Source organism: Saccostrea echinata, unplaced genomic scaffold, assembly GCF_033153115.1.
Source record: "Saccostrea echinata isolate AGI-Se365-2 ecotype Australia unplaced genomic scaffold, CSIRO_AGI_Sech_v1 ptg000029l, whole genome shotgun sequence".
Lineage (NCBI taxonomy): Eukaryota > Metazoa > Mollusca > Bivalvia > Ostreida > Ostreidae > Saccostrea > Saccostrea echinata.
This window is the reverse complement of record NW_026889778.1, coordinates 18679549-18699803: the sequence shown is the minus strand read 5'-3', so window position 1 is coordinate 18699803 and position 20255 is coordinate 18679549. Positions and strand designations below refer to the sequence as shown.

Here is a 20255-nt window from a genome sequence, read left to right as displayed (position 1 = left end):
ATCAAGACCACAACTATGTCTGGGCGAATTGACAGTTTTGATATTGGTCATAAACATACAGAACAAGTTAATTTTTCTCCCTTTATTCTTCTGACAATCAGGAAATGTAAGAAACTACACTTAACAATGAAATTGATCAAAGAATTTACAAGAATCAAAATAACTAATCACTATTCTTAATTAAGCTCCGATCAAATTATTTTCTATGAAAAATTCTTCTTTGTAAGGTAGCCTTACTAAAAAAACATGCACAGTAAAATTTGTCTAATCCACACAGCATTAATGGTTCCATAGTAAATTGCCAGATAAGACATCCCGGATTAGGAAACATATTACACAATTGAATTTACTGAAAGGCACTTAAAGTTTTCACTATATTTGATAAGATTTTGGAATACACAACATCCAGATTAGACAAGTTTTACTGTACAATATGGTCATCTACAAATAAAAACAGGTTGTCTCCTTCATTTATTGAAACATATAGAACAATATTCAGTTGTACAGCTCTTTTTTAGAGAAGATGGCATATTAAATCAGGTAGTCTGTTATATCACTAGCATAATTATGGAATGCACATTCAACAATTAAGCTGGAACAATGTGTACAGCACATTCACATGGAACAACGGTAATTCTTTGTCAAAATGGACTGCTCAGAAGCTCCCCTAAAATCAATTGATTTTGATGATGAAAACAGTGATCTCCCCTTATCATACAACAACTCAGAAAACCAATATTATTTTGAGTGTCCAATTCAGTCAAAGTGGGTTACAGCATTGCTTGATGTCACTACCCTCCTATTGGTACATGGACTCCATCTTTAATATTCTCTCCAAATCAAAAGTTACTGTTAGCATATTAAACCACTTTAATTACGACCATGTCAAAAAGTACTCGGATGTTATAAATGGCTACACTTCTCAAGTTTTATGCTAGAATGCCTAGATATCAAATGGAATGTGACATTAAACAGAATATGGAGAAGACGAATAATTTCTACCAGTAAGAAAGCTCAATTTTTTACTCTAAATTCTTAATACATGTACGTAGCATCAACAGTGCTTTTTGTAAACCTACATGTAGCGGCACTATCGACATTTAATTATCTAATAATGGACACCACAGTCATAGTTTCTTTTCAACATTTTATTTTTGCTATTTTCACAATGGAACAATATATTTAAATCATTTTGTGAAATTAACACCTACAATGAGGAGCAATAACCTGCAAAATGAGGGGGGGGGAGGGGTCAGCAAAATTTAGGCTGTATGCAGTATGTCATTGTCGGAACCCACGGGTTTTCTCTCCGTTACAGTACATTCAACTTTGCGAAGTATAATGGAGAGAAAACCCATGGGTTCCAACAATAGCAGTATGTTTCAACAGGGAAAAATAGAACAGTTATGAATTTAATGCATCTTAAACTTATGAAATAAGACTAAATAAGTAAAATACCAGTGCTGAGCTGTATTTCAGAAATATTTTGATGTAAACATTTTAGCTGACTTGAGTACACTGAAGTAGAACTAACTTTTTCATAATTATAATGGTTATGAAACTGAGACATAAATCAAACACCAAGTTATGTAAGTAATCAAAAATATATACACATAATTGAAATTACTTATTCAAGCTATGAATAATAGCAGCACCATTTGTGGGATGAACTAGCAATAGTTAATAAGTATAACATGATAACCATGATTTTGGCATGTTAATTTTTTTTCTTTTGACAAGAAATATATTATACAACATGAGAAGATTAAAAGTAAACAATATAGGTACATGTATCTCAAACATAATCAATTTTATTAAAAACCTTGGGGGGTGACAAAATCTACCTCCCCACCTCTTCATCCTATGTGACCACATAAATGTTAACACCCCTACTCCCCCTAACCACCACCAAAAAGAACTGTAGTTTGTATCCTAACACTATAGATTTTAACTGGTATCAATAGTTCAAATGTGTAGAAATAATGAGATTTGATGAACAGTACCCTTTATATTGTATCTATCAGAGACATTATGTCTTTTTTAAATTAAGATGAATTCACATTTTCAGCTTGTTAGATTTCTGAAAATTCAAATGAATCTTGGGTACACTTAATCATTTTCCTATTCTAATATCATTCAGAAGGAAAACAAAAATAATGATCCAAAATATTTCATCGGCCTATGGAACTGAACAAAAGTTCTCTGTGAAGAGTTATTCCCCTTAACAAATGCTGACCACACATTATTACATGCATTTAAGAACCCTCTCTACACTGCACAGTAAAGAGTTCTGATTCTATGGTATTTTTCTGCAATTAGAGTGATCTGTCCTTAGATCTAAATTCTAATCAATTGAAATTTACAGTATATTACTCAATCTGTAATTAGTTCAAGCATTCATAACATTTTAAATGGCCAAGAGAAATTAAATGAACACTTTATTCTATTCGCATGTATTTTCTCCACGGAAGTAAACAATAGTGATTTCTGTTCATTGATACTTGATTGTCTTTGAACATTTTTCCTGGAGGTAAATGCCACGTACCATATATTGAAAATTAAATTGATAAGCTCATTATTTACAAATTTATTCAATATAATTTTCTCAATGTTCAAAAAACATTTTGCACAGGTGTATAGAGGGTCCTTAACAAATTTTGGCAAGGAGTCATTATAGAATGAATTCATTTTACCCTTTTTTCAACACAAATATATACAGCATACAGGAGGAATTAGCTCAGCAGTCCCTATTTTCAACATTTCCAGGGTGTTTGTAATGTATATATGTATATGATATAACCAAGATGACACTTTTATCCTAGTCGCACAATGTACATTTAACCATCATGACCATACATTTGACAATTCAAATATTAATGCTCTTATTTTATCTCATGTTTTACTTTAAGTAAAACTGCACATCAAAACAAGGACCTGTACGTCCAGTTCTTTTTTAATAATATCTGAATATTATTACATAAAAAAATTCTTTTCATACCAAAGAATTGAGCCACAAGTTATTTCTGAAAAAAATCAGTTATTCTAAAAATTGGGTTTAACTTACAGATAAGGTATCTACATGTATGATGCATGTATGTTGTCAAAATTGTGTTACTTTGTTTTTAGAAAGTTTGGAGTAACTCGATCAAATCCCTGTAAATTTTAATCGAACCCATTTTAAAATTTCCCTTTTTCTTTGTACATTTTCATAATTAATTTAATGATTACTTAATGATTTAATGAAAAAAAAATTACAAGCTACACAGTATCAGCTGCCTTTGAAGTAAAAGACTATATAATTATTAACACATATATGTACAAATATGAAAAAAAAAGTTTTCTGTACACTTAACAACCTTTGTTCATTGAGACACGTACATCCTTGATGTATATAAAAAATAACAAAAATCTACACAAATATATATTATTATAATACATTCTCTAAATTTCAACAAGCTATCAATATCTTATCACATTCTTTAGAACAGTGTGTATGCAGAAACAACAGACAAATCTTGCCCTCCATATGAGGGGGGAAATTGTAAAACTTATCTCACTACTTTTCATTCAATATACTGTACACACAAATCTGATTTGCCTTTCCCCTTTACCACCTATTGAGTCAAAAGAAGGTCTTCGTGACCATTACATTTTCTGAACACAAATCATTTTCATCGAATGAAAATGAACCCATTTTTTAGCCTGGACAGATGAAGGGGCAATTATATTCGATGCAATTATCACACAAATTATCAGGAATATAATATTCAAAATAACTGATGAACACCAAAAAATTTCTCCTGAATCACAGACACAAAGCGGTTCCTCATTTTAGCTTTGAAATTCTCATACCACAACAACACGTTCTTTCTTCGTTTGGATTTCTGCTCCAGTGTCATTTTGGCCTCTTTCTCAAGAATGGAAGGAAGTTCCTTTTGCCAATCTTTGATGTATATCACAGGTGCTTTTTCAGACTTTAAAAGTCGATGAGGGGCACTTACTGGAAATCCAGAGGAGTTCCCACAATTCCCTGGGGTTAGGACATCCTCTATAACTGGGATGGAGCCATAAGATAGGGCTTCATATATGCGGTAACATTCTGGATTCATTCCCACAGGATTAAAAGTGAGGTCGCTGTGTGCTAATACTTTAAGGTAATTATCTCGTGAGCCCTCGGTTTCATCGGGTAACCATCTAAAAAATGCAAAATATTACAATGTAAAAGTACTACAATTCAGTTCTTTTTTTTCTAAAATGAGGCTAAAAAATGAACCTGAATGGAAATAAGAAGTCTCCATCATCTCTGCAATTTGCACTTACAACAACCCTCTCAAAATTTTGTCTTCAACTGTACAAAATGTGTTCAAAATGACTTGCTTTTGGAGCAGATGATCTAGTAAGTGTAGACCATTAAAAAGGCAACATATACTTACTCATGACGAACTTTGACGTAACATCTGTCCTTCATTTCAGGGGTGGATAATAAATCCAGAAGCACCTGTCGTGAAGAGTTGACATATATTGTCCCCATGTAGTTACACATATGCTTTCTTTGTATGGAGGTTGGAATGAAGGCACTTTTCACTTTAGGAAAATTCCTATAACTAGAAAATGAAAACATATAGCAGATTGTACATTATTTACTATATTGCTGGATAAAGACACAACTATATCAGTTGATGAATAGCCTATTTTCACCCGGTTTAGTTTATGAGTTACATATTAATTCAATGCAATCAATTCTATAAATTGTTGTTAATTTCATGTTGTTTGACCTAAATCATATGTTAAACCAGAAGTAGCTTGAGGAAATATTTATGCATGTTTGGTAAGGTATACCTGTATTTAATAGCTAGCAATGAAGCAATATCTTGTAATGATAATATATACAATATTTACTCCTGAATGTTCAGTGTTAAATAAGAACTACCTAGTGTACAGTATCAAATCACTTACACTTTGTGCGACTTCATTTTTGCCAGACACTGTATATATTTCGTGAGAATTGGATATGATTTTCAAATGTCTTGTAAAATGATAAGTTGTTAGAGTAACTTCCATTGATCATTGTTAAGCACTTTATATTTTGAACAAGAAAATATTTTGTAATTATTCATGATATTGTCAGCAGCTGTGACTTAACTGCAATACAGTCAAACCTCATTATCTCAAACTTGATGGAATTTTGGAAAAATTCTTCAAGATATCCCAAGACTGATCAGAGGTACCGAGCTTGAGGTTAAATACACAGAGAAAGAGAAGTTCGGAATTCCAACTCACTTCGACATATCCATGGTATTTGAGATATTGATGATCGAGATACTGAAGTTCAACTGTAATTTTCATTTACAGTAACTAAACAGATTTACAGGAACTGCTTTACAGTAACTTCAATTATTCATTATTTTTGTAATACAAGAATGAAGATATGAATTAACATGACTTTTGTATAAGAAATCAACCATATACTTTATCCGAATTTGCTCTGATTCATTCCAATGTTTTACTTACGTAGCAACACCAAGTGGCCACTGGTAGAAGTACTTGTTGTCGACATCAGGGCTATCATAAACAACAAAAACAAACTTGACAGGTCCCTTATTGGTCACTAAGTATGGCTTGATCCACTCGTTGTCACATTGCTCATTGCCAAGGAGAACCACGGCAACATTCTTCAGCTGTGGGAAACCAGACAGAGCATCTAGCCAGGCTTTAGCCGGATCAATCTTTGTGAAGTCTCGGACATTGAGGGTCAGTACAAGGTTCTGTGTGTCTTTTGGCACTTTTGAAGGAGTTACTCCTGGTCCCGTTCTAAATCTAAAGCAGGAAGACTTTTTTTCTTAAAATCATTTTTACATCATTTTCTGAATCAGCAGTGTTAATTTATAAGCTAGCTGTACTATTATAATAGTTGCTTATCAAACAACCTACAAAAAAGTCATGAATCAATTCAGATTACATACATGTGACAGTTGTGACTTCAATATTTCTTTACAGTTCTTACTCCTCCTATGCACCTGATCCCACCTCTGGAAATTCAGAGGGTCCATGTTCCATGCCCTATTCATACACTTGTATTGTTTTAAGATTTTTTAGAGATTGATCATTGTTCATTATCTACACTTTCTTCATTCACAAAGGGAGACAACTCAACATCCAATCAAAGAAGAAAACAAACTCATCAGTACTCTTCCTAATAACCATGCATCTTTAAAATTGCAGTGATGATAAAAAATATTTTACATGTGCATTCAGGTTTCATTTAAGATATAATTTGATACAATTTACATGACAGCAGTACCTGAACTCTATATTTTGGAATCTTTTGGTCCCATAGCTCCACACTCCCCCCATGCGGGGCCCAAGCTCAGCATCAAAAATGTGTTGCCACAGGTACAGACCTAAAGAAAAAATTAACAATCAACATCAATTATACATTTAATTGTGCTTAATTTTTACATTGTAGATCTTTCTGAGCTTCGTGCATAAACATAAAATAAAAGAATTTGTATTCTACAAAAATATTTCTGTGTCAATTTTGAACAGAAGTATGCAGAGAATTTGGAATTTTTGGAGGATCCTATGTGTGTTCACACTTCTAACATACATCTAGTAAGATGACTTGATCAGAGCCACACTAAATTGGTGACTTGACAAACAGCTATAATTCTGATGATGTTCAGCAATTTCAAATGATTAAACAAGAGGCCCATGGGCCACAAAGCTCACATGAGTAACTATGGCCCTGCTGTTATTCATCAGCAGATTTCCCTCTACAGTGAAACTCGGTTATAACGAAGTCACTCACCGGGGACCTGTGAAATTACTTCACTATATCCGTAATTCGTTATATCCATATAAGGGACTTGTTAAATTCATATAGCTGGGGATCCAAGAAAACTTCGCTATATCCATGAATTCACAATATCCGTGTTCATATTAAATGAGTTTTACTGTATATATCTCTACGCAAAATTTTGACCACATACTGTGGTCCTACCCTGACCCCCAGGGGACACAATTTAAAAAATAAACTTGAATTTACACTGTCTAAGGATACTAAAGCTCCACATCAATATGACAAATCATGGCTTTGCATTCTTGAGATGAAGCTAATTTTTCAAGATTTTTTTCCCTTATGTTCCATTGTAATTTTTTTTTCATGCACCACTGTGGCTCCAACCCTACCCCCTGGGGTCATGATTTGAACAAACTTGAATCTAAGCTATTATACTTGAAGATGCTTCCAAATAAATATGACTAATTATCAATATGGCTTTGCTGTTCTTGAAATTGAAGAAAATTTTAAAAGTCTCAATTCATTCTAGAAACACAGAGTTAAGGATATGATCTTATGTCCAGGTCTTGAATCCCATTATGGAATGTGGCCAGGATAAAAGGAATTAGAATTATCATAAGTGCTTTAGCTTCTCCAATTTTTCAAGCTCTCCAGGCACTTTCATTCAGCATTAATAAATCCATATGCAACTTTTTCTTACGCATATTTGCTGATTCAGAAATTTTAGCAGTATGTAACATGTGATTTAAAGCAATGCATATAATTATTCAAGTGCATATTAAGTACTTTTCATGTTATTCAGTAAACTGCAGATGAAGATAGATTTGATTCAATAATCACTGTGACCTCTGGTGACCTACAGGTTTGATTGACAGGTGCCCTTTTCCAAAATCAACATGGAAGCTCACTTAATCATTGAGAAATGTCAATAACTCTGGCAGAAATCTGAGAATTTACTTCCAAAGAAAATAATTATTCTGCCTCCCTATAAATAACTAACCATCTCCATATTACATTTCTTCATCATCAGCCAATGGATCAGATTTGTGACATAACCCTGAGAGGGAGAGATATCTCTTTTTGTCACACTGTGTTCTTCCAATAATGTGTTTTAGTTCATGTAATGGAAAACATGATTTTATTTTGTTCTGTCCGTATATTACATTATTACATGGACAAGCTGAGAGAAAAGTAATTTGTTGTTGTGATTTATGTAGCTTTTGTGTAACATGTGGACCTGTTATATTTCACATTTTTCAATCAAGGAAAATAATGTGATTGCATGCAGCCTAACAAATATTGGACAGATTGGAATTCTAAATTGTGAATACAGTTTTCTTACTATAAGCAACCACAATACATCATAATGTAGAACAGTTTCCACACAAAATTTACTTCAAGTTATTCAGCCAACTGTTAGAAATATGAAATTGTGCACACAATTTTAAGTCATATTAATAATACAGTTGAACCTGAGGTATCTCGAACATGGATATCTCAAACACCATGGATATGTCGAAGTGATTTTGAAGTCCCAACCCCTTAAGTATTTTACCCCGTATATCTCGAATCCTCGGATATCTTGAAGTTTTTTCTTGGTCCCATGGAGTTCGAGATAATGAGGTTTGACTGTAATGTCATTCATTTGCCTATACTTGTTAAATTCACTGGGTAGTTCTCGCTAATAATAGAGATGTTTTTTTTTTAACTATTAATATTATAATACATGTTTATATAACATGAATGCCACAAATTTTATTTAACAATTTTAAATGGAAATCTTTAATTAATGAAATGGCCTGGTCATAAATTGCACTGTAGCAAATTCAACATTTAGCATTCTAAGAGTACCGCACAAACAATACTATATATATCTGCAAGTGTCATCTGATTCCCCTTAAAATTAAAAAGGCTCTATAATTCCATCAAAAATCATTGAAGCGGACTGAATTAAAAATTAGGAAAATACTGCGGAAAACCAAGTGTGACAGACTGATAGATAGAACAGACAGACATACACAAAATGAATGAAACATTTAGTCCCCTTTGGTTTCAATGGCAGGGGATGAGTAAATTAATCTGAAACTGAGATTAAATTCAAACACTTTTCAAGGAAGTTAAAAAAAATATGAAAATGAAATTTAACAACATATCCTCTTATCATTTTCATCTCTCGCTGTTCTTTCATAATTATCAAATAGATATCTGATTCAGTTCCTCTCTGGACCATAGCTGAAAACTCTGAATGTGAATTAACAATGATTCAGTGGTGAATTATACATGTACATCTTCCACTACAATAGAATTTTTTTCTCCATTTGCTAAAAATGGCAGAGGACAATTTGTGTTTGACACATCCTGGTGATGTATGCCTTTAAGCAACGTGGAGTGAGATTTTGATCCCTGGTACCTGCTGAGACCAGGATTTACACGATTTGTGACAGTCATAAAAAATGGCTTCATTAATAAAATTGTCTAGTATTTCAAGAATTTTTTTTATGACCACTGACAATTGAAAGTGAGTCATATTTACTTTTTTGGTATCATAAATTGATGAATTAAAAGTCTTAATTAATTTGATCCACAAAGTAAAACACAGTACTAGTTTAATACAGTAAACAATCTTTAATGAATTCAGCAAAGTTATTTTCATTCCCTGTAACAGTATCTACAGTTTTAAAACGTAAAGTGAATTACGTTTACAATGAATCAAAATTGTTTGTCCCTGGCACTTTGCTAAAAGCATATTTATGGTAATTTCTTTTCGGTCTTGAAATTCAATCAACAATAAGCCAATTATATATACAAATGTACATGTACTGGCTTTGAAATTCAATGTAGACAAAAAGTGAATACAACAGAATTTCCCCCTTTTTTTCTCTCTTTACGTCTTAAATATTAACCACTTTAACTGCTTCTCATCCATTTTTCAGAGGGACCCAAAATGGATTTGGACCACTGATTATATTAAAGGTCCATTACTTCTCCATATAAACCCATCTTCCCTGCTCATTTCAGAGAGTCTTACATCGCCTTCACACCTCTCAACCTAATTTAGCCACTTCATCATGAAAAAAGATGGAGAAATCCATCAGCTATTATTGGAGCCTAATTTAAAATGTCTTTAGCTCATCAACATGCAGATTCAGTCCCATAATCCCAGCACTAACTGCATCTATCTTTCTTCCCGATTAATTTCCTCAAGAATAACGTCCTAATTGGTTTAATAAAAAAAGCCCCTTTCTCCACGGGAGACAGATTAATTATGGAATATCTGAACATTAACATTCTGGGATAAGGAATCTACTAGGAAGAAAAAAATATCAAAACCAACATCTTGTAAAGAAGCTCATAATATGTGCCGCACTGTAACGTTAGGGTATCTCCTAAAAAGTTGATTACACTGTATGATAGACTAATAAATTTTAGTACAGAATATATAATTATGGAAAAAAGCCCAGTTTATGCAGATTTGATGAAATCAACTGGAATTCAAGTAATTCTTAATAAGTAGAATGGAGCATTATTTCTAATTTTTCTATACACGTATGATAGGTATCTATTAATCTATATACATGTATTACTGGACACGCAGTTTCACTATTATCATCATTACCAATTATATAATCAAATGCATCAGTGTAAATCATTTTGTACAAATAAAGGGCAACCAGTGTTTATAAGACATATACTCTTAGGGATTCGTTTGAGCATGAAATAATGCAAAAATGAGGGCACTGCACGTCAACTTTGAACCAGAATACACTCAAAATACCCATCTCCCTGAGTCCCTGTACATTTGAAGATGTACTACAATTATAGATTTATTCACTGGGGTTCAATTCCTGCGATATTTTATTGAACTATAATAACAGACTATTGCTATGGCGACTTTCTGTGTCAAGAATCAGACAGATCGACAAGCATAGAAGGAGTTCATCTTTAGCATCATTTTACAGACATACATAAATCTCTAGGGACAGACCAATTACTATGGGGACACTATAGATGACTGACTGCCAGTGAGGTTAAATAGCTGCCACTCCATAATTACACAAAGGCTGCAAGATTACAGCTGAATTAAGCAGAATTTACACAGGGATTGGTCACCGACCTCAAGACCACCCAATGAACAGGTTAATTTGTAGAGAGAAATGATTGCCCCTTTAGTGGTTTTATCATTGAGGAAAGGAAAGACACAAGTCTGTAGACAGTGAAATGGGATTTTTCAGCAATTATAATTGTGTACCATATGGGACAAAATTTCTATCCTGACAATGTTGTCCGAGGATGACAATTTCAGAGTCACCCACATTGGCAAAGTGGTTAGATTTATGTAACTAGTAAGGAGTTGATCAATATGTTGCAGGTTTGAATCCACAGTGAGACGTGGAGACCAATCATTTGAGCCAAGGTTCCCCGTCACAGAAGATGGTGACACAAAAAAGATCCCTAAGAATAAATTCTAATTTTATTTGTACAGTGTTTCACCATTTGGCTTACCTTATCATATTGTATTTGAACAGAGGGAGTTGCAACTTCATGCAAAGTTCTAAAAAGATCAGTCAGAAGCAAAATTTGATGGAAATGGCAATTAACAATGATCATAAATTTAAAAAGAATTTTTTGTAAGTGTGCATCTCAAACTTTCCTTTAACTAAATATGTTATAACTTAAAATATTGCCAAAAGCAAAACATGAAAATGTGCAGCTCTTTTAAAGCTTGGAAAAATAGTTGTTCAATTAATGACATTGTTATTAGGTCTTTAAAATGCAACTCTTGTGTTCAGTAAATGAGAAATCAAAATGAATGATTTATGGTTCTACTTCTGTAGAAATAAAAGCTTTCTTGGCATACAAATGTTATGTACTTTTTTTCCTCGTTCTTAAGCCAGTGTTGTGTTCAGATAATATATAATTACATTTTTTTAATTTAAAAAATCTTATGGGAATATAAAAATTGATTTAATCTATAAATGCAGTTTGCAGACAATTCCTGAGCTTTGGCCTTATATATGTAAGCAATCAAATTAGTGCACATACTGAGGTTGAACACTGAGAAAAACTGTCAACAGATTGGTATATATTTAATAGGTATCTATAGAATTTAGAACAAGTTCTATGCATAAAAGCAAGTTACATCTATTCAAAGAAAGGGTATCTTACACAAGCAGGCTTGGGGTTATGCTAAATGTAATGGTAATGCGTTGCAATGCATTACTTGAACTCAAAGTGAAAATGCTAGTAAAGTGTAATGCCAAATTATTTGCATTCCATGTAATGGTGATGTAATGCTGCATTACTTTTTCAAATCCAGAGTAATGCTGGTACAGTCCCTGAAACGTTCTACTTTCCCACTTGAACGGTGAGCGAACGCTGAACGAACGGTGAACGAACGCTGAACGAACGCAGAGCGAACAGTGAGTGAACGATATGTGAACGCTGAACGCAACTTGGTGAACGATGTGTGAACGGTGAACGGTGAGCGAACGCAGAACGCAAACGGAGCGCAAACGCGAACGCAAAGTGAACGGTGAACGAACGGTGAACGCAAGATGAACGATATATTCGGAATGCCTCTGATATTTTCCCTGCATTGAAACTATTTTATTGTATTAAGGACATACGCAATGTAGTTTGAACTTTATTGTCTTTTTTCCCTGGTGTTGAAGAGTTCCAATACTTAAAGAACTGTGTGCTACATTTTAATGTCTATATATGCTGTTGTACACTTCTTCTAAAACAAGTTTTGATAAACAGAACATCTAGAATATATGTTTAGTAATTTTTGTATATTTTTCTTTATATTACACAAGAATTTTCATCAACTGATATCTTTTCAAAACCCCTGGTAATGCATGCCAATTTTTTGTCTATGAACATCTGATGGCACTCTAATCTTAAATTAAGAATATCTTGAAAAATTATCAGTAGGTAAGGTACCTTGCGTATGTCCTTAAAATGTTAGGTGCCAAAAAAAAAAAAATAAATAATAAATAAGTAAACCAATAAATGAATGAATAAATAAGTCAATAAATAAATTCTCCAAAATTGTCCTAAGAAAGACGATGCATGCACATTAAGTTTTTAATCACATGATTCTTATCGCATCAAAACATTGCAATTGTTGCCGAACGCTGAAGTATAAACAAATCAGAGAAAACTTCTGACTTATAGAATGAAGTAAAGCGGCTGAAACATCCATTCATATATCTCTGTGTCAGGGTGATTTCGTGTAAAGTAATGAAAAAAAAAATAATTACAAAAGTCAGTGGAGGTTTTGCATTTATACGCTCGTATTTTAAATTTTTAATACAATAATATATTATGTGTCATTTCTATTTTTTATGATGATTTATTGAGCAGACTTCTACATGTATATGTAGATGGCCGTGGTTATACTCGGATAAGCTAATACAAAGATACATATTCTTATTATTTGTTATAAATTCAATTTTCCGAACTTGATATTTATGTAGTATGCTGTTATAGTTTTTATTAAACAGACAAATGAGAGAGAGAGAGAAAGAGAGAGAGAGAGAGAGAGATTCCGTTTAGCCCCCCCCCCTCCTTTCAGGCTTCGCTAATTGTTCGTACCAATATTAAACAAAAACTCTGAAATTTTTTTCTAAATATATCAGACAGTGAAAGTAACTTTTTTTTTATCCATTTGTTTGACAGTATTACTCGTTTTTATTTTCCTGCTTCAAGTTCACACGAAGTCACGTACTTGTCCTGTAAAATCAAAATCATTCGACACTGTGCAGGTGTGAAAGTTTCGTCCCATCGAAGACGAAATGCGAGTATTTCCAACAAGTTATAACATTTATTTTTATCATTTCTAGATTTGATCCCAACATTTGAATAATAAATGAATAAAATACATTGGGCATTAACACTTGAATTTGAAACATACTCTCCTCTAATTTCAAATACCACCGCCGACACGTGTACATTTTGAACTACTATTATTTTTTGACTTTTTTAAGATGCATGTTTGTTTTGAGACTGAAATTTTTGTTCTAAAAAAGACCTTAACTTATTTTTTTTTTAAAAATGTTGATTAAAATATTCTGGAAATACAGTACTGACTAAATAACCAATCTAGGGGAAAAGGGGGGGGGGGGTATTAATCATATCGAATGGCAAACATATAAAGTTACGGTGAAGAAAGATTTTTTTTTCTCTATAACTATAGACTTTACATATTATATTAGAGAAAATTCTGTAGTGCAGTACATTTCAAATAAATATTTCCTTTAACCACACTATCAATTTAATTCGCTCCAAAGATAATAAATTAACAGTATATCCGCAGTACTATGTATAACTCTCAGAACTAGTTCTATCATATTTTCTGTAGTAATTGAAAAAAAAAACGTGTTAGAAATAAATATTTTCGTAATTTTGCTGCGTAATTATTTGACTTAGATACATATGTAATTATGTCACCATTAACGATTTGTCGTCTTTAACAAAATAACAAAATGTTGCAGTGCTTGAAGTATTTGCACATTGCCCTTAGTTATATTTAATATTTCAGCATCGTTCTACATAGGTACAGAATGTGCTTATAACAACATTTATTTTCCAGAGTAATTTAATAAATAACCTAACAGCTAAGTTAGAATAATAAAAATATATATCGTAGATATTTTTCAACATGAAATAATAATACTTCAAACATGATATGTTAGTTATTAAATTAAAAAACCTGTAACTCATTCCCTACAAAAAGATAAGTCCTTTCACTTTGGAGTTCCGAATGACAATGAAAACTGAACGATAGGTGAACGCTGAACGCAAGGTGAACGCAAAGTGAACGGAACGAAGAGCGTACGCTGAACGCTTTGTGAACGGTGAACGCGAGCGCACGGTGAACGGTGAACGCAAAACTGTGAACGGAGAGCGAACGGTGAACGCACATTGAACGAACGGTGAACGCACGCTGAACGAACGGTGAGCGAACGGAAAAACGGGAAAGTAGAACGTTTCAGGGACTGTATTACATAGCATTACAAAGCATTATTTTGTATATACCTATTTTAAAAATTTTAAAATGGACATGGAAATATTGTTTAGATTAAATAATTTTTAAATGATAGAAATGAATGAAAAAAGTTAACCTGTTTAAATAAAATCTCTGTAATATCTATTTACACTATATATTCTGTTGAAAGTACAATTACCACACATTAAAATTTCCATACTTATTTTAGATAATATTTAATGCTAAGAAAGTGTCTTGAGAATTAAGAACAGACTGTTCCATGGTGATTTGTGTTAGAGATCCATAGAAAGCCGTCTCTACTTACTGACTGACTCGATCACCTCCTAAAATCTCACTTAATTCAGGACATAATTGCATTTCTGTGATGTTTAACTTTACAACCTTTAATTCTTACAGAAAGGATACATTCAAAGTATTGAAATTTTTTGTACAGTATTTGAATAAATCAACCTGTGAAAAGAAACTGCTCGAAATTAACATTCTCAAGAGAGGTTTGTTTAATCTTACTACTCCAAAATAAAACCCTTTAGAATTGCATACAAATTAAACAACTGTTAATATCTAATTAAAAGATATAAAATCTCAAGGTGATCATTACTGCCAGTAAAGGTCTCCTGAATACAGACACTGCCATTCATCACCAATTCTTACAAAAAATAAACTCTCTCATCAACCTCTGCCATTATTTGACACTTCTGGTTGACAATCAACACTCTGTTACTTAACAAACACGTTTCTCTGGTAAAGTATAGAAAAATAGGCCAGAAATTTCGACTTTAAATTCACTGGAGGCCATCCTGGATCATACTTCAAGGGTTCCCCAGAGAAAATCGTTTGCTCTTCGATACTCAATTCCTTGACGCCGAGTGTTAAAGTCTGTCTCAGAAGAAACATTTTGTGTTAGGGTTTTTATGTTTTTTATGTTTTTTTTCTTTTCTTTGTTCGTCACTTGCTTTGGCCATAAGACGTGGACCAAATAGGATCAATTCTCTAGGTTTGAATACTGTTAGTTGCTTGTGAAAGTTGTTAATGAATTCTGAAGATCGTTTGCTATGGTGGATAAATGATATCTGGTTCAGCTATCCAATATTTTATACAGCGCAGTAAAAAGATGACATTTTTATCACAGATTAGGTGCTAAATAATGATAAGGCTGGGAAAAGCTGTTACCAAGAAATCTTTATAAAGTATACATAAACCATGACAATTAACTCTTGTTGAAGATAAAAATATCCTTTGTTTTTGAAAACATCTTAGTCTGAATCATCAATGCTCTTTAGACAACTTTATGTGAGAGGTAGAGATATATGTCTGCTATCTATAAAAATTTGGCACTAGTTCCTTGAGAGCGTAACTGGAGAAGAGAAAATGTGACGGACTTGACCAGGATTTTAACTTTGGCCTCCCTGAATCTTAGTCAGGTGCTCTACCAACCCTGCTCACCACCACATTCCTCCCTCTTTAAAGGTCTTTGTCCTCCAAGACACCAACTCAGGCTCTTCCCTGACAGGTCTTTAATTGTCACCTCCATTCAGGGCAATGAGCGCATGGCATAGCTAGTAGCACCAAATGTAACACTGGGGGAAATGTGACGGACCACTGGATTCAAACCCAGGCCTCCTGAATCACTAGTCAGGTGCTCTACTAAATGAGCTATCTTAGCAACCGGGGCAAAATCTGCCTGAACGCCGCAAGTGATCAGCTTTTACACAATGCAGTTCCTATCCATGCATATCCTGACCATTCAGCTCAAAACAGTGATATGAATTTATCAAAGAATCTAAGTTGCTATTGGTAGCATAATGTTTAAAAAATCCTTCATCTGTAAGTTTGCAATAGTACGACAGAGTACAATGGAGACTATGATTTTTGAATATTTTTGAAATTCACATTCAAATCTAATGAGTTTTGGGCAAAAGAAATAGTTTGATCACCCAGACCTATTTTGACTTGCCATAAGTCAATCAATTTAAATTAGAATTCTACACTGTATGTAACGTCAACTCTACCAACAAACATTTGAGCAAGGAGGAACTCTGAAACATATTTTTTTCTTTTCTTTAAGACAAACCTGTTATTTCATGAATTCAGTGCATGGTTATGACTGATTTCAAGTGTTGTTTCATATTTCTTTCATTAAAATCAAAATTAATCTTTTCCCAAAGAGCACTGTTTAAAACAAAATGTCTCTAAAACCAAAATAGTGAAGTCAGAGCTTACACCTTAAGGTTAGAGCTAACAGACAAAATGCAGAGCTTATAGCTAACAGACAAAATGTCTCCCCTTTATGGTATTCTGCCATTCAGTTTTTTCTGATCATTTTGATATAGAATTGCCAGTTCTCTGATCAAATATTTAGTCTTGTTTCATGTTGCGTATTTTAATTTCATTCCATGCATTCAACAAGTACAATATTTTGCAGCAAACATACCAGTTGACGGATGATATTAGTTGTGAACACAATATCTACAGAGCATAATATTACATTTTCGGTAAAAAGACTACCGGTATTTAGTACGGATCTTTTATCCACTGTATTTTTGTATCATGCATTGACACATGCATGTCGGCAGATAAGAGCAGATAACAAGATCTTCAAAAGAATTATGATATGATATCGATAAATGATCAAGTGCTTGTTAACACATTACATGCATGGTCCAATACCAAAAAAAAATTGTGACAAGTCTAATGCTCTCAGTGGACAGTTCTTTCCCACTAAAGCAATAAAATATATTCCTCATATTGCAGTATGCTGATTTAACAGAGATCATTGTACAATTATTCCTGCATTAGATGGACAATTATACATGCATTAGACATTGTATGGAATCCTCTAAGAGTGTAGACTTACTTATGGCAGCTTTTCCCCAAATCTCCACAATGTACTCTGGCTTGCTCTTGTTTCCCATGGCAACCACATTCTGATCATCCTCAAGGTTCCATAGGATTTTCTGAAACTGATGTCTGTACTGGAGTTGTGCCGCTTGTCTTCCTATGGCATTCCCATTGTCATCTGAAAAGTCTGGAAAAGAAAATTTGTATTTTGCATGAAGTCAAATTGTACAGTCATTTCTTTTATATATATATATATATTTCACAAAACTGAAATACGTACTAAGCAGCTTATAGATGCAAACTCAAATCTTATGTGCATCTTCCAATTCTTAGAGCACCTTAGGAAGTTACTGGATCAGTGGATTGTAATTTGAAGTATTGCAAAACGTGACAAATAAGTTTATGAGAAATACCTCAAATGGTCTGTGCAGTGTAAAATTTTGGTTTTGTTGTTTTATATTGCAGCACCTGGTTTTTGTTAAAAAAAATTACACTTGTCAATGAGGTGAGCTTCACCTTTGACAAGACTTGAACACTATCAGGTGTTCAGGGATGTCACTAAGAATTGATTCAGAAATAGCAGGGGGTATTAAAAAAGTATAAGGGGTATGTGGTTCCTCCCCTAACAGGGGGTTGAGGGGAATACAAGAATAACCGGGGGATTATGCCATTATAGGCAGGGAAATTCTCCGGCCCCCAGGTCTTCAGGACAACCCTGGGTGTTGCATCTCTCTCTCTCTCTCTCTTTGTTGAATATTTCTAGTATGAATTAAGTTTGTAAAGAGATAAGTATCCAGGCCATTCATGTCACAGTGACAGAGACCGACCCCTTCGTAAAATAGAGGGAAAAAGAAGGGCTGCGGGCTGAGTGACCCTGACCCAAATGATCCCTGATTTATTAAAAAAACAGGTGACACAGGTAGTCACATTAACCAAGATTATTCTTTTTTTCTTAAGGATATTCACAAGAGCTGTGTTGTGTTCCTTCAACTTAACATGTATTGTATACTTGTCTAACACCAACAGGTTGAATTTAAATTAACACGATTAATACCAATAAGGCATGCAAATTTCTGTATGAAAAATTAATTTAATAACAAGTTTGTGACCATGCATGCATGATGCCTGTGCACTCTTGGGTGACTCATCTAATGACAATTACCACAAAGAGTGCAGGTTATGTAATCTGTAAAATGTATACATGTCTAAATACTCTTTTCAGTTATAGGGTGTAATTTCAGACCCCTATAATTTAGCTGCACGCTGCTTATTTTATCTGCCAAATGCACAATAATGGAAAAATTGTAATATAAAGCCCACGGACCTGATGTGAATTTCGCACTAACAAGCGACATCATATCTAAAAAGGTACATCTCTGCAGATGTTCTATAGAACTTGTTGGTTATATTAATTGTTCCTTAGAGCATTTTGTGTAGGTGCAAATATTCTCTGTCCATGATAAAGATGCTGGCAATTATTTAACATTCCAGAGATTTACTTTTATAAAATAACAACTTCCAAAAGGTGCTAATAAAAAATTAATTAATTGAGCAAATTACATTATCTAATGTATGCCACACTAAAAACATAATCTGGCTTAAGTTATGAAGCTCTTACTCTTTTTTATTCTTTTTCTTTGAAGTAACTTTCTTGTTCCTGTTATTTACTGCACTGCGATACATTAAAAGTAAAGAAGTGTCTAATCATGCTAATTAGAAAGATTTAACGAACTAAAAGTGTCTGACTGGAAACATTTAACAAACTGAAAAGATCATGCATTTCTTTATACTTGCTTGTTCAAATACATTAAGAGCACTTTCAAAAACTTTTTAAATGCTCTCGTAACTTTACATTATGTTCAAACAATCAATTTAAATATTCTGCAGTGGACAAAGGTCCTGTATGATGTAATGAACGTTGAGTCAGGGTTTATCGGGCCTCTATATCTCATTTATTCCTACCTAAGGCAAACAGCCAAGTCCATAAAACCACACAACAATGCACTGACCACTATAACGTAGCAATTAATCTTCATACAAATTAAAGGATGAACAATATTTCCTCGAAATTTCCTTCCTATGTTAATCAGAGTTTTCCTCTTATATCCTCAATTAAAAAATTCATACAGATTAAAGTCAACAATATTTTTCTATGGTACTGTTCAACAAAATCGGATATATGATTTCTACCTGTAGGTGCAGGTGCCCCCCCCCCCACTTTAGTTTTTTTAAATTTTAAACTGATTTATGCCTACAAACTTACCTGTTAAAGCTTGGATGCGTTGATATTCGTAAGCGGCTTGAGCCCTGCGTCTTTGTATCAGAAGAAAACCAGAATAACACGAGATAACGAAGTAAGCCACCAGTATAAAGAAAGCGACCCTTCGACAGTTCACTCTCATGTCTCGCACAAGTCCCAAAATCTATCGTGACATCATTCCTAAAAGTTCTTGTATTTTAACACCATATTCGGTAGTAAGGATAACTACTAGTTAAAAGTTTTCCCTCGATCGGTGTTGTTTATATACCTGAAAGACATTTATCGACCAGTGTCTACAGAGCACCGTCATGACCGTGTCGCTTTCGCTAGCGGGATTCCCCCGGAAG

General features: G+C 33.5%; 1 protein-coding gene across 2 annotated transcripts; it reads right to left on the bottom strand.

Moving 5' to 3' along the window:
* Positions 1–67: 67 nt before the first annotated feature.
* Positions 68–20203, bottom strand: LOC133195678 (ribitol-5-phosphate xylosyltransferase 1-like). Of its 2 annotated transcripts, none has more exons than XM_061331584.1 (6): positions 19912–20203; positions 17665–17826; positions 6302–6401; positions 5512–5817; positions 4434–4604; positions 68–4194 (listed from the first exon to the last, which is right to left on the bottom strand). In XM_061331584.1, the coding sequence occupies exons 1-6, from the start codon at positions 20048–20050 to the stop codon at positions 3768–3770; spliced, it is 1305 nt and encodes a 434-aa protein (XP_061187568.1). In that variant the 5' UTR covers positions 20051–20203; the 3' UTR covers positions 68–3767. The 2 variants fall into 2 exon arrangements, with proteins under 2 accessions (XP_061187568.1, XP_061187567.1); XM_061331583.1 differs by having other exon boundaries at positions 17665–17835; positions 19912–20201.
* Between the last annotated feature and the right edge of the window lie 52 nt (positions 20204–20255).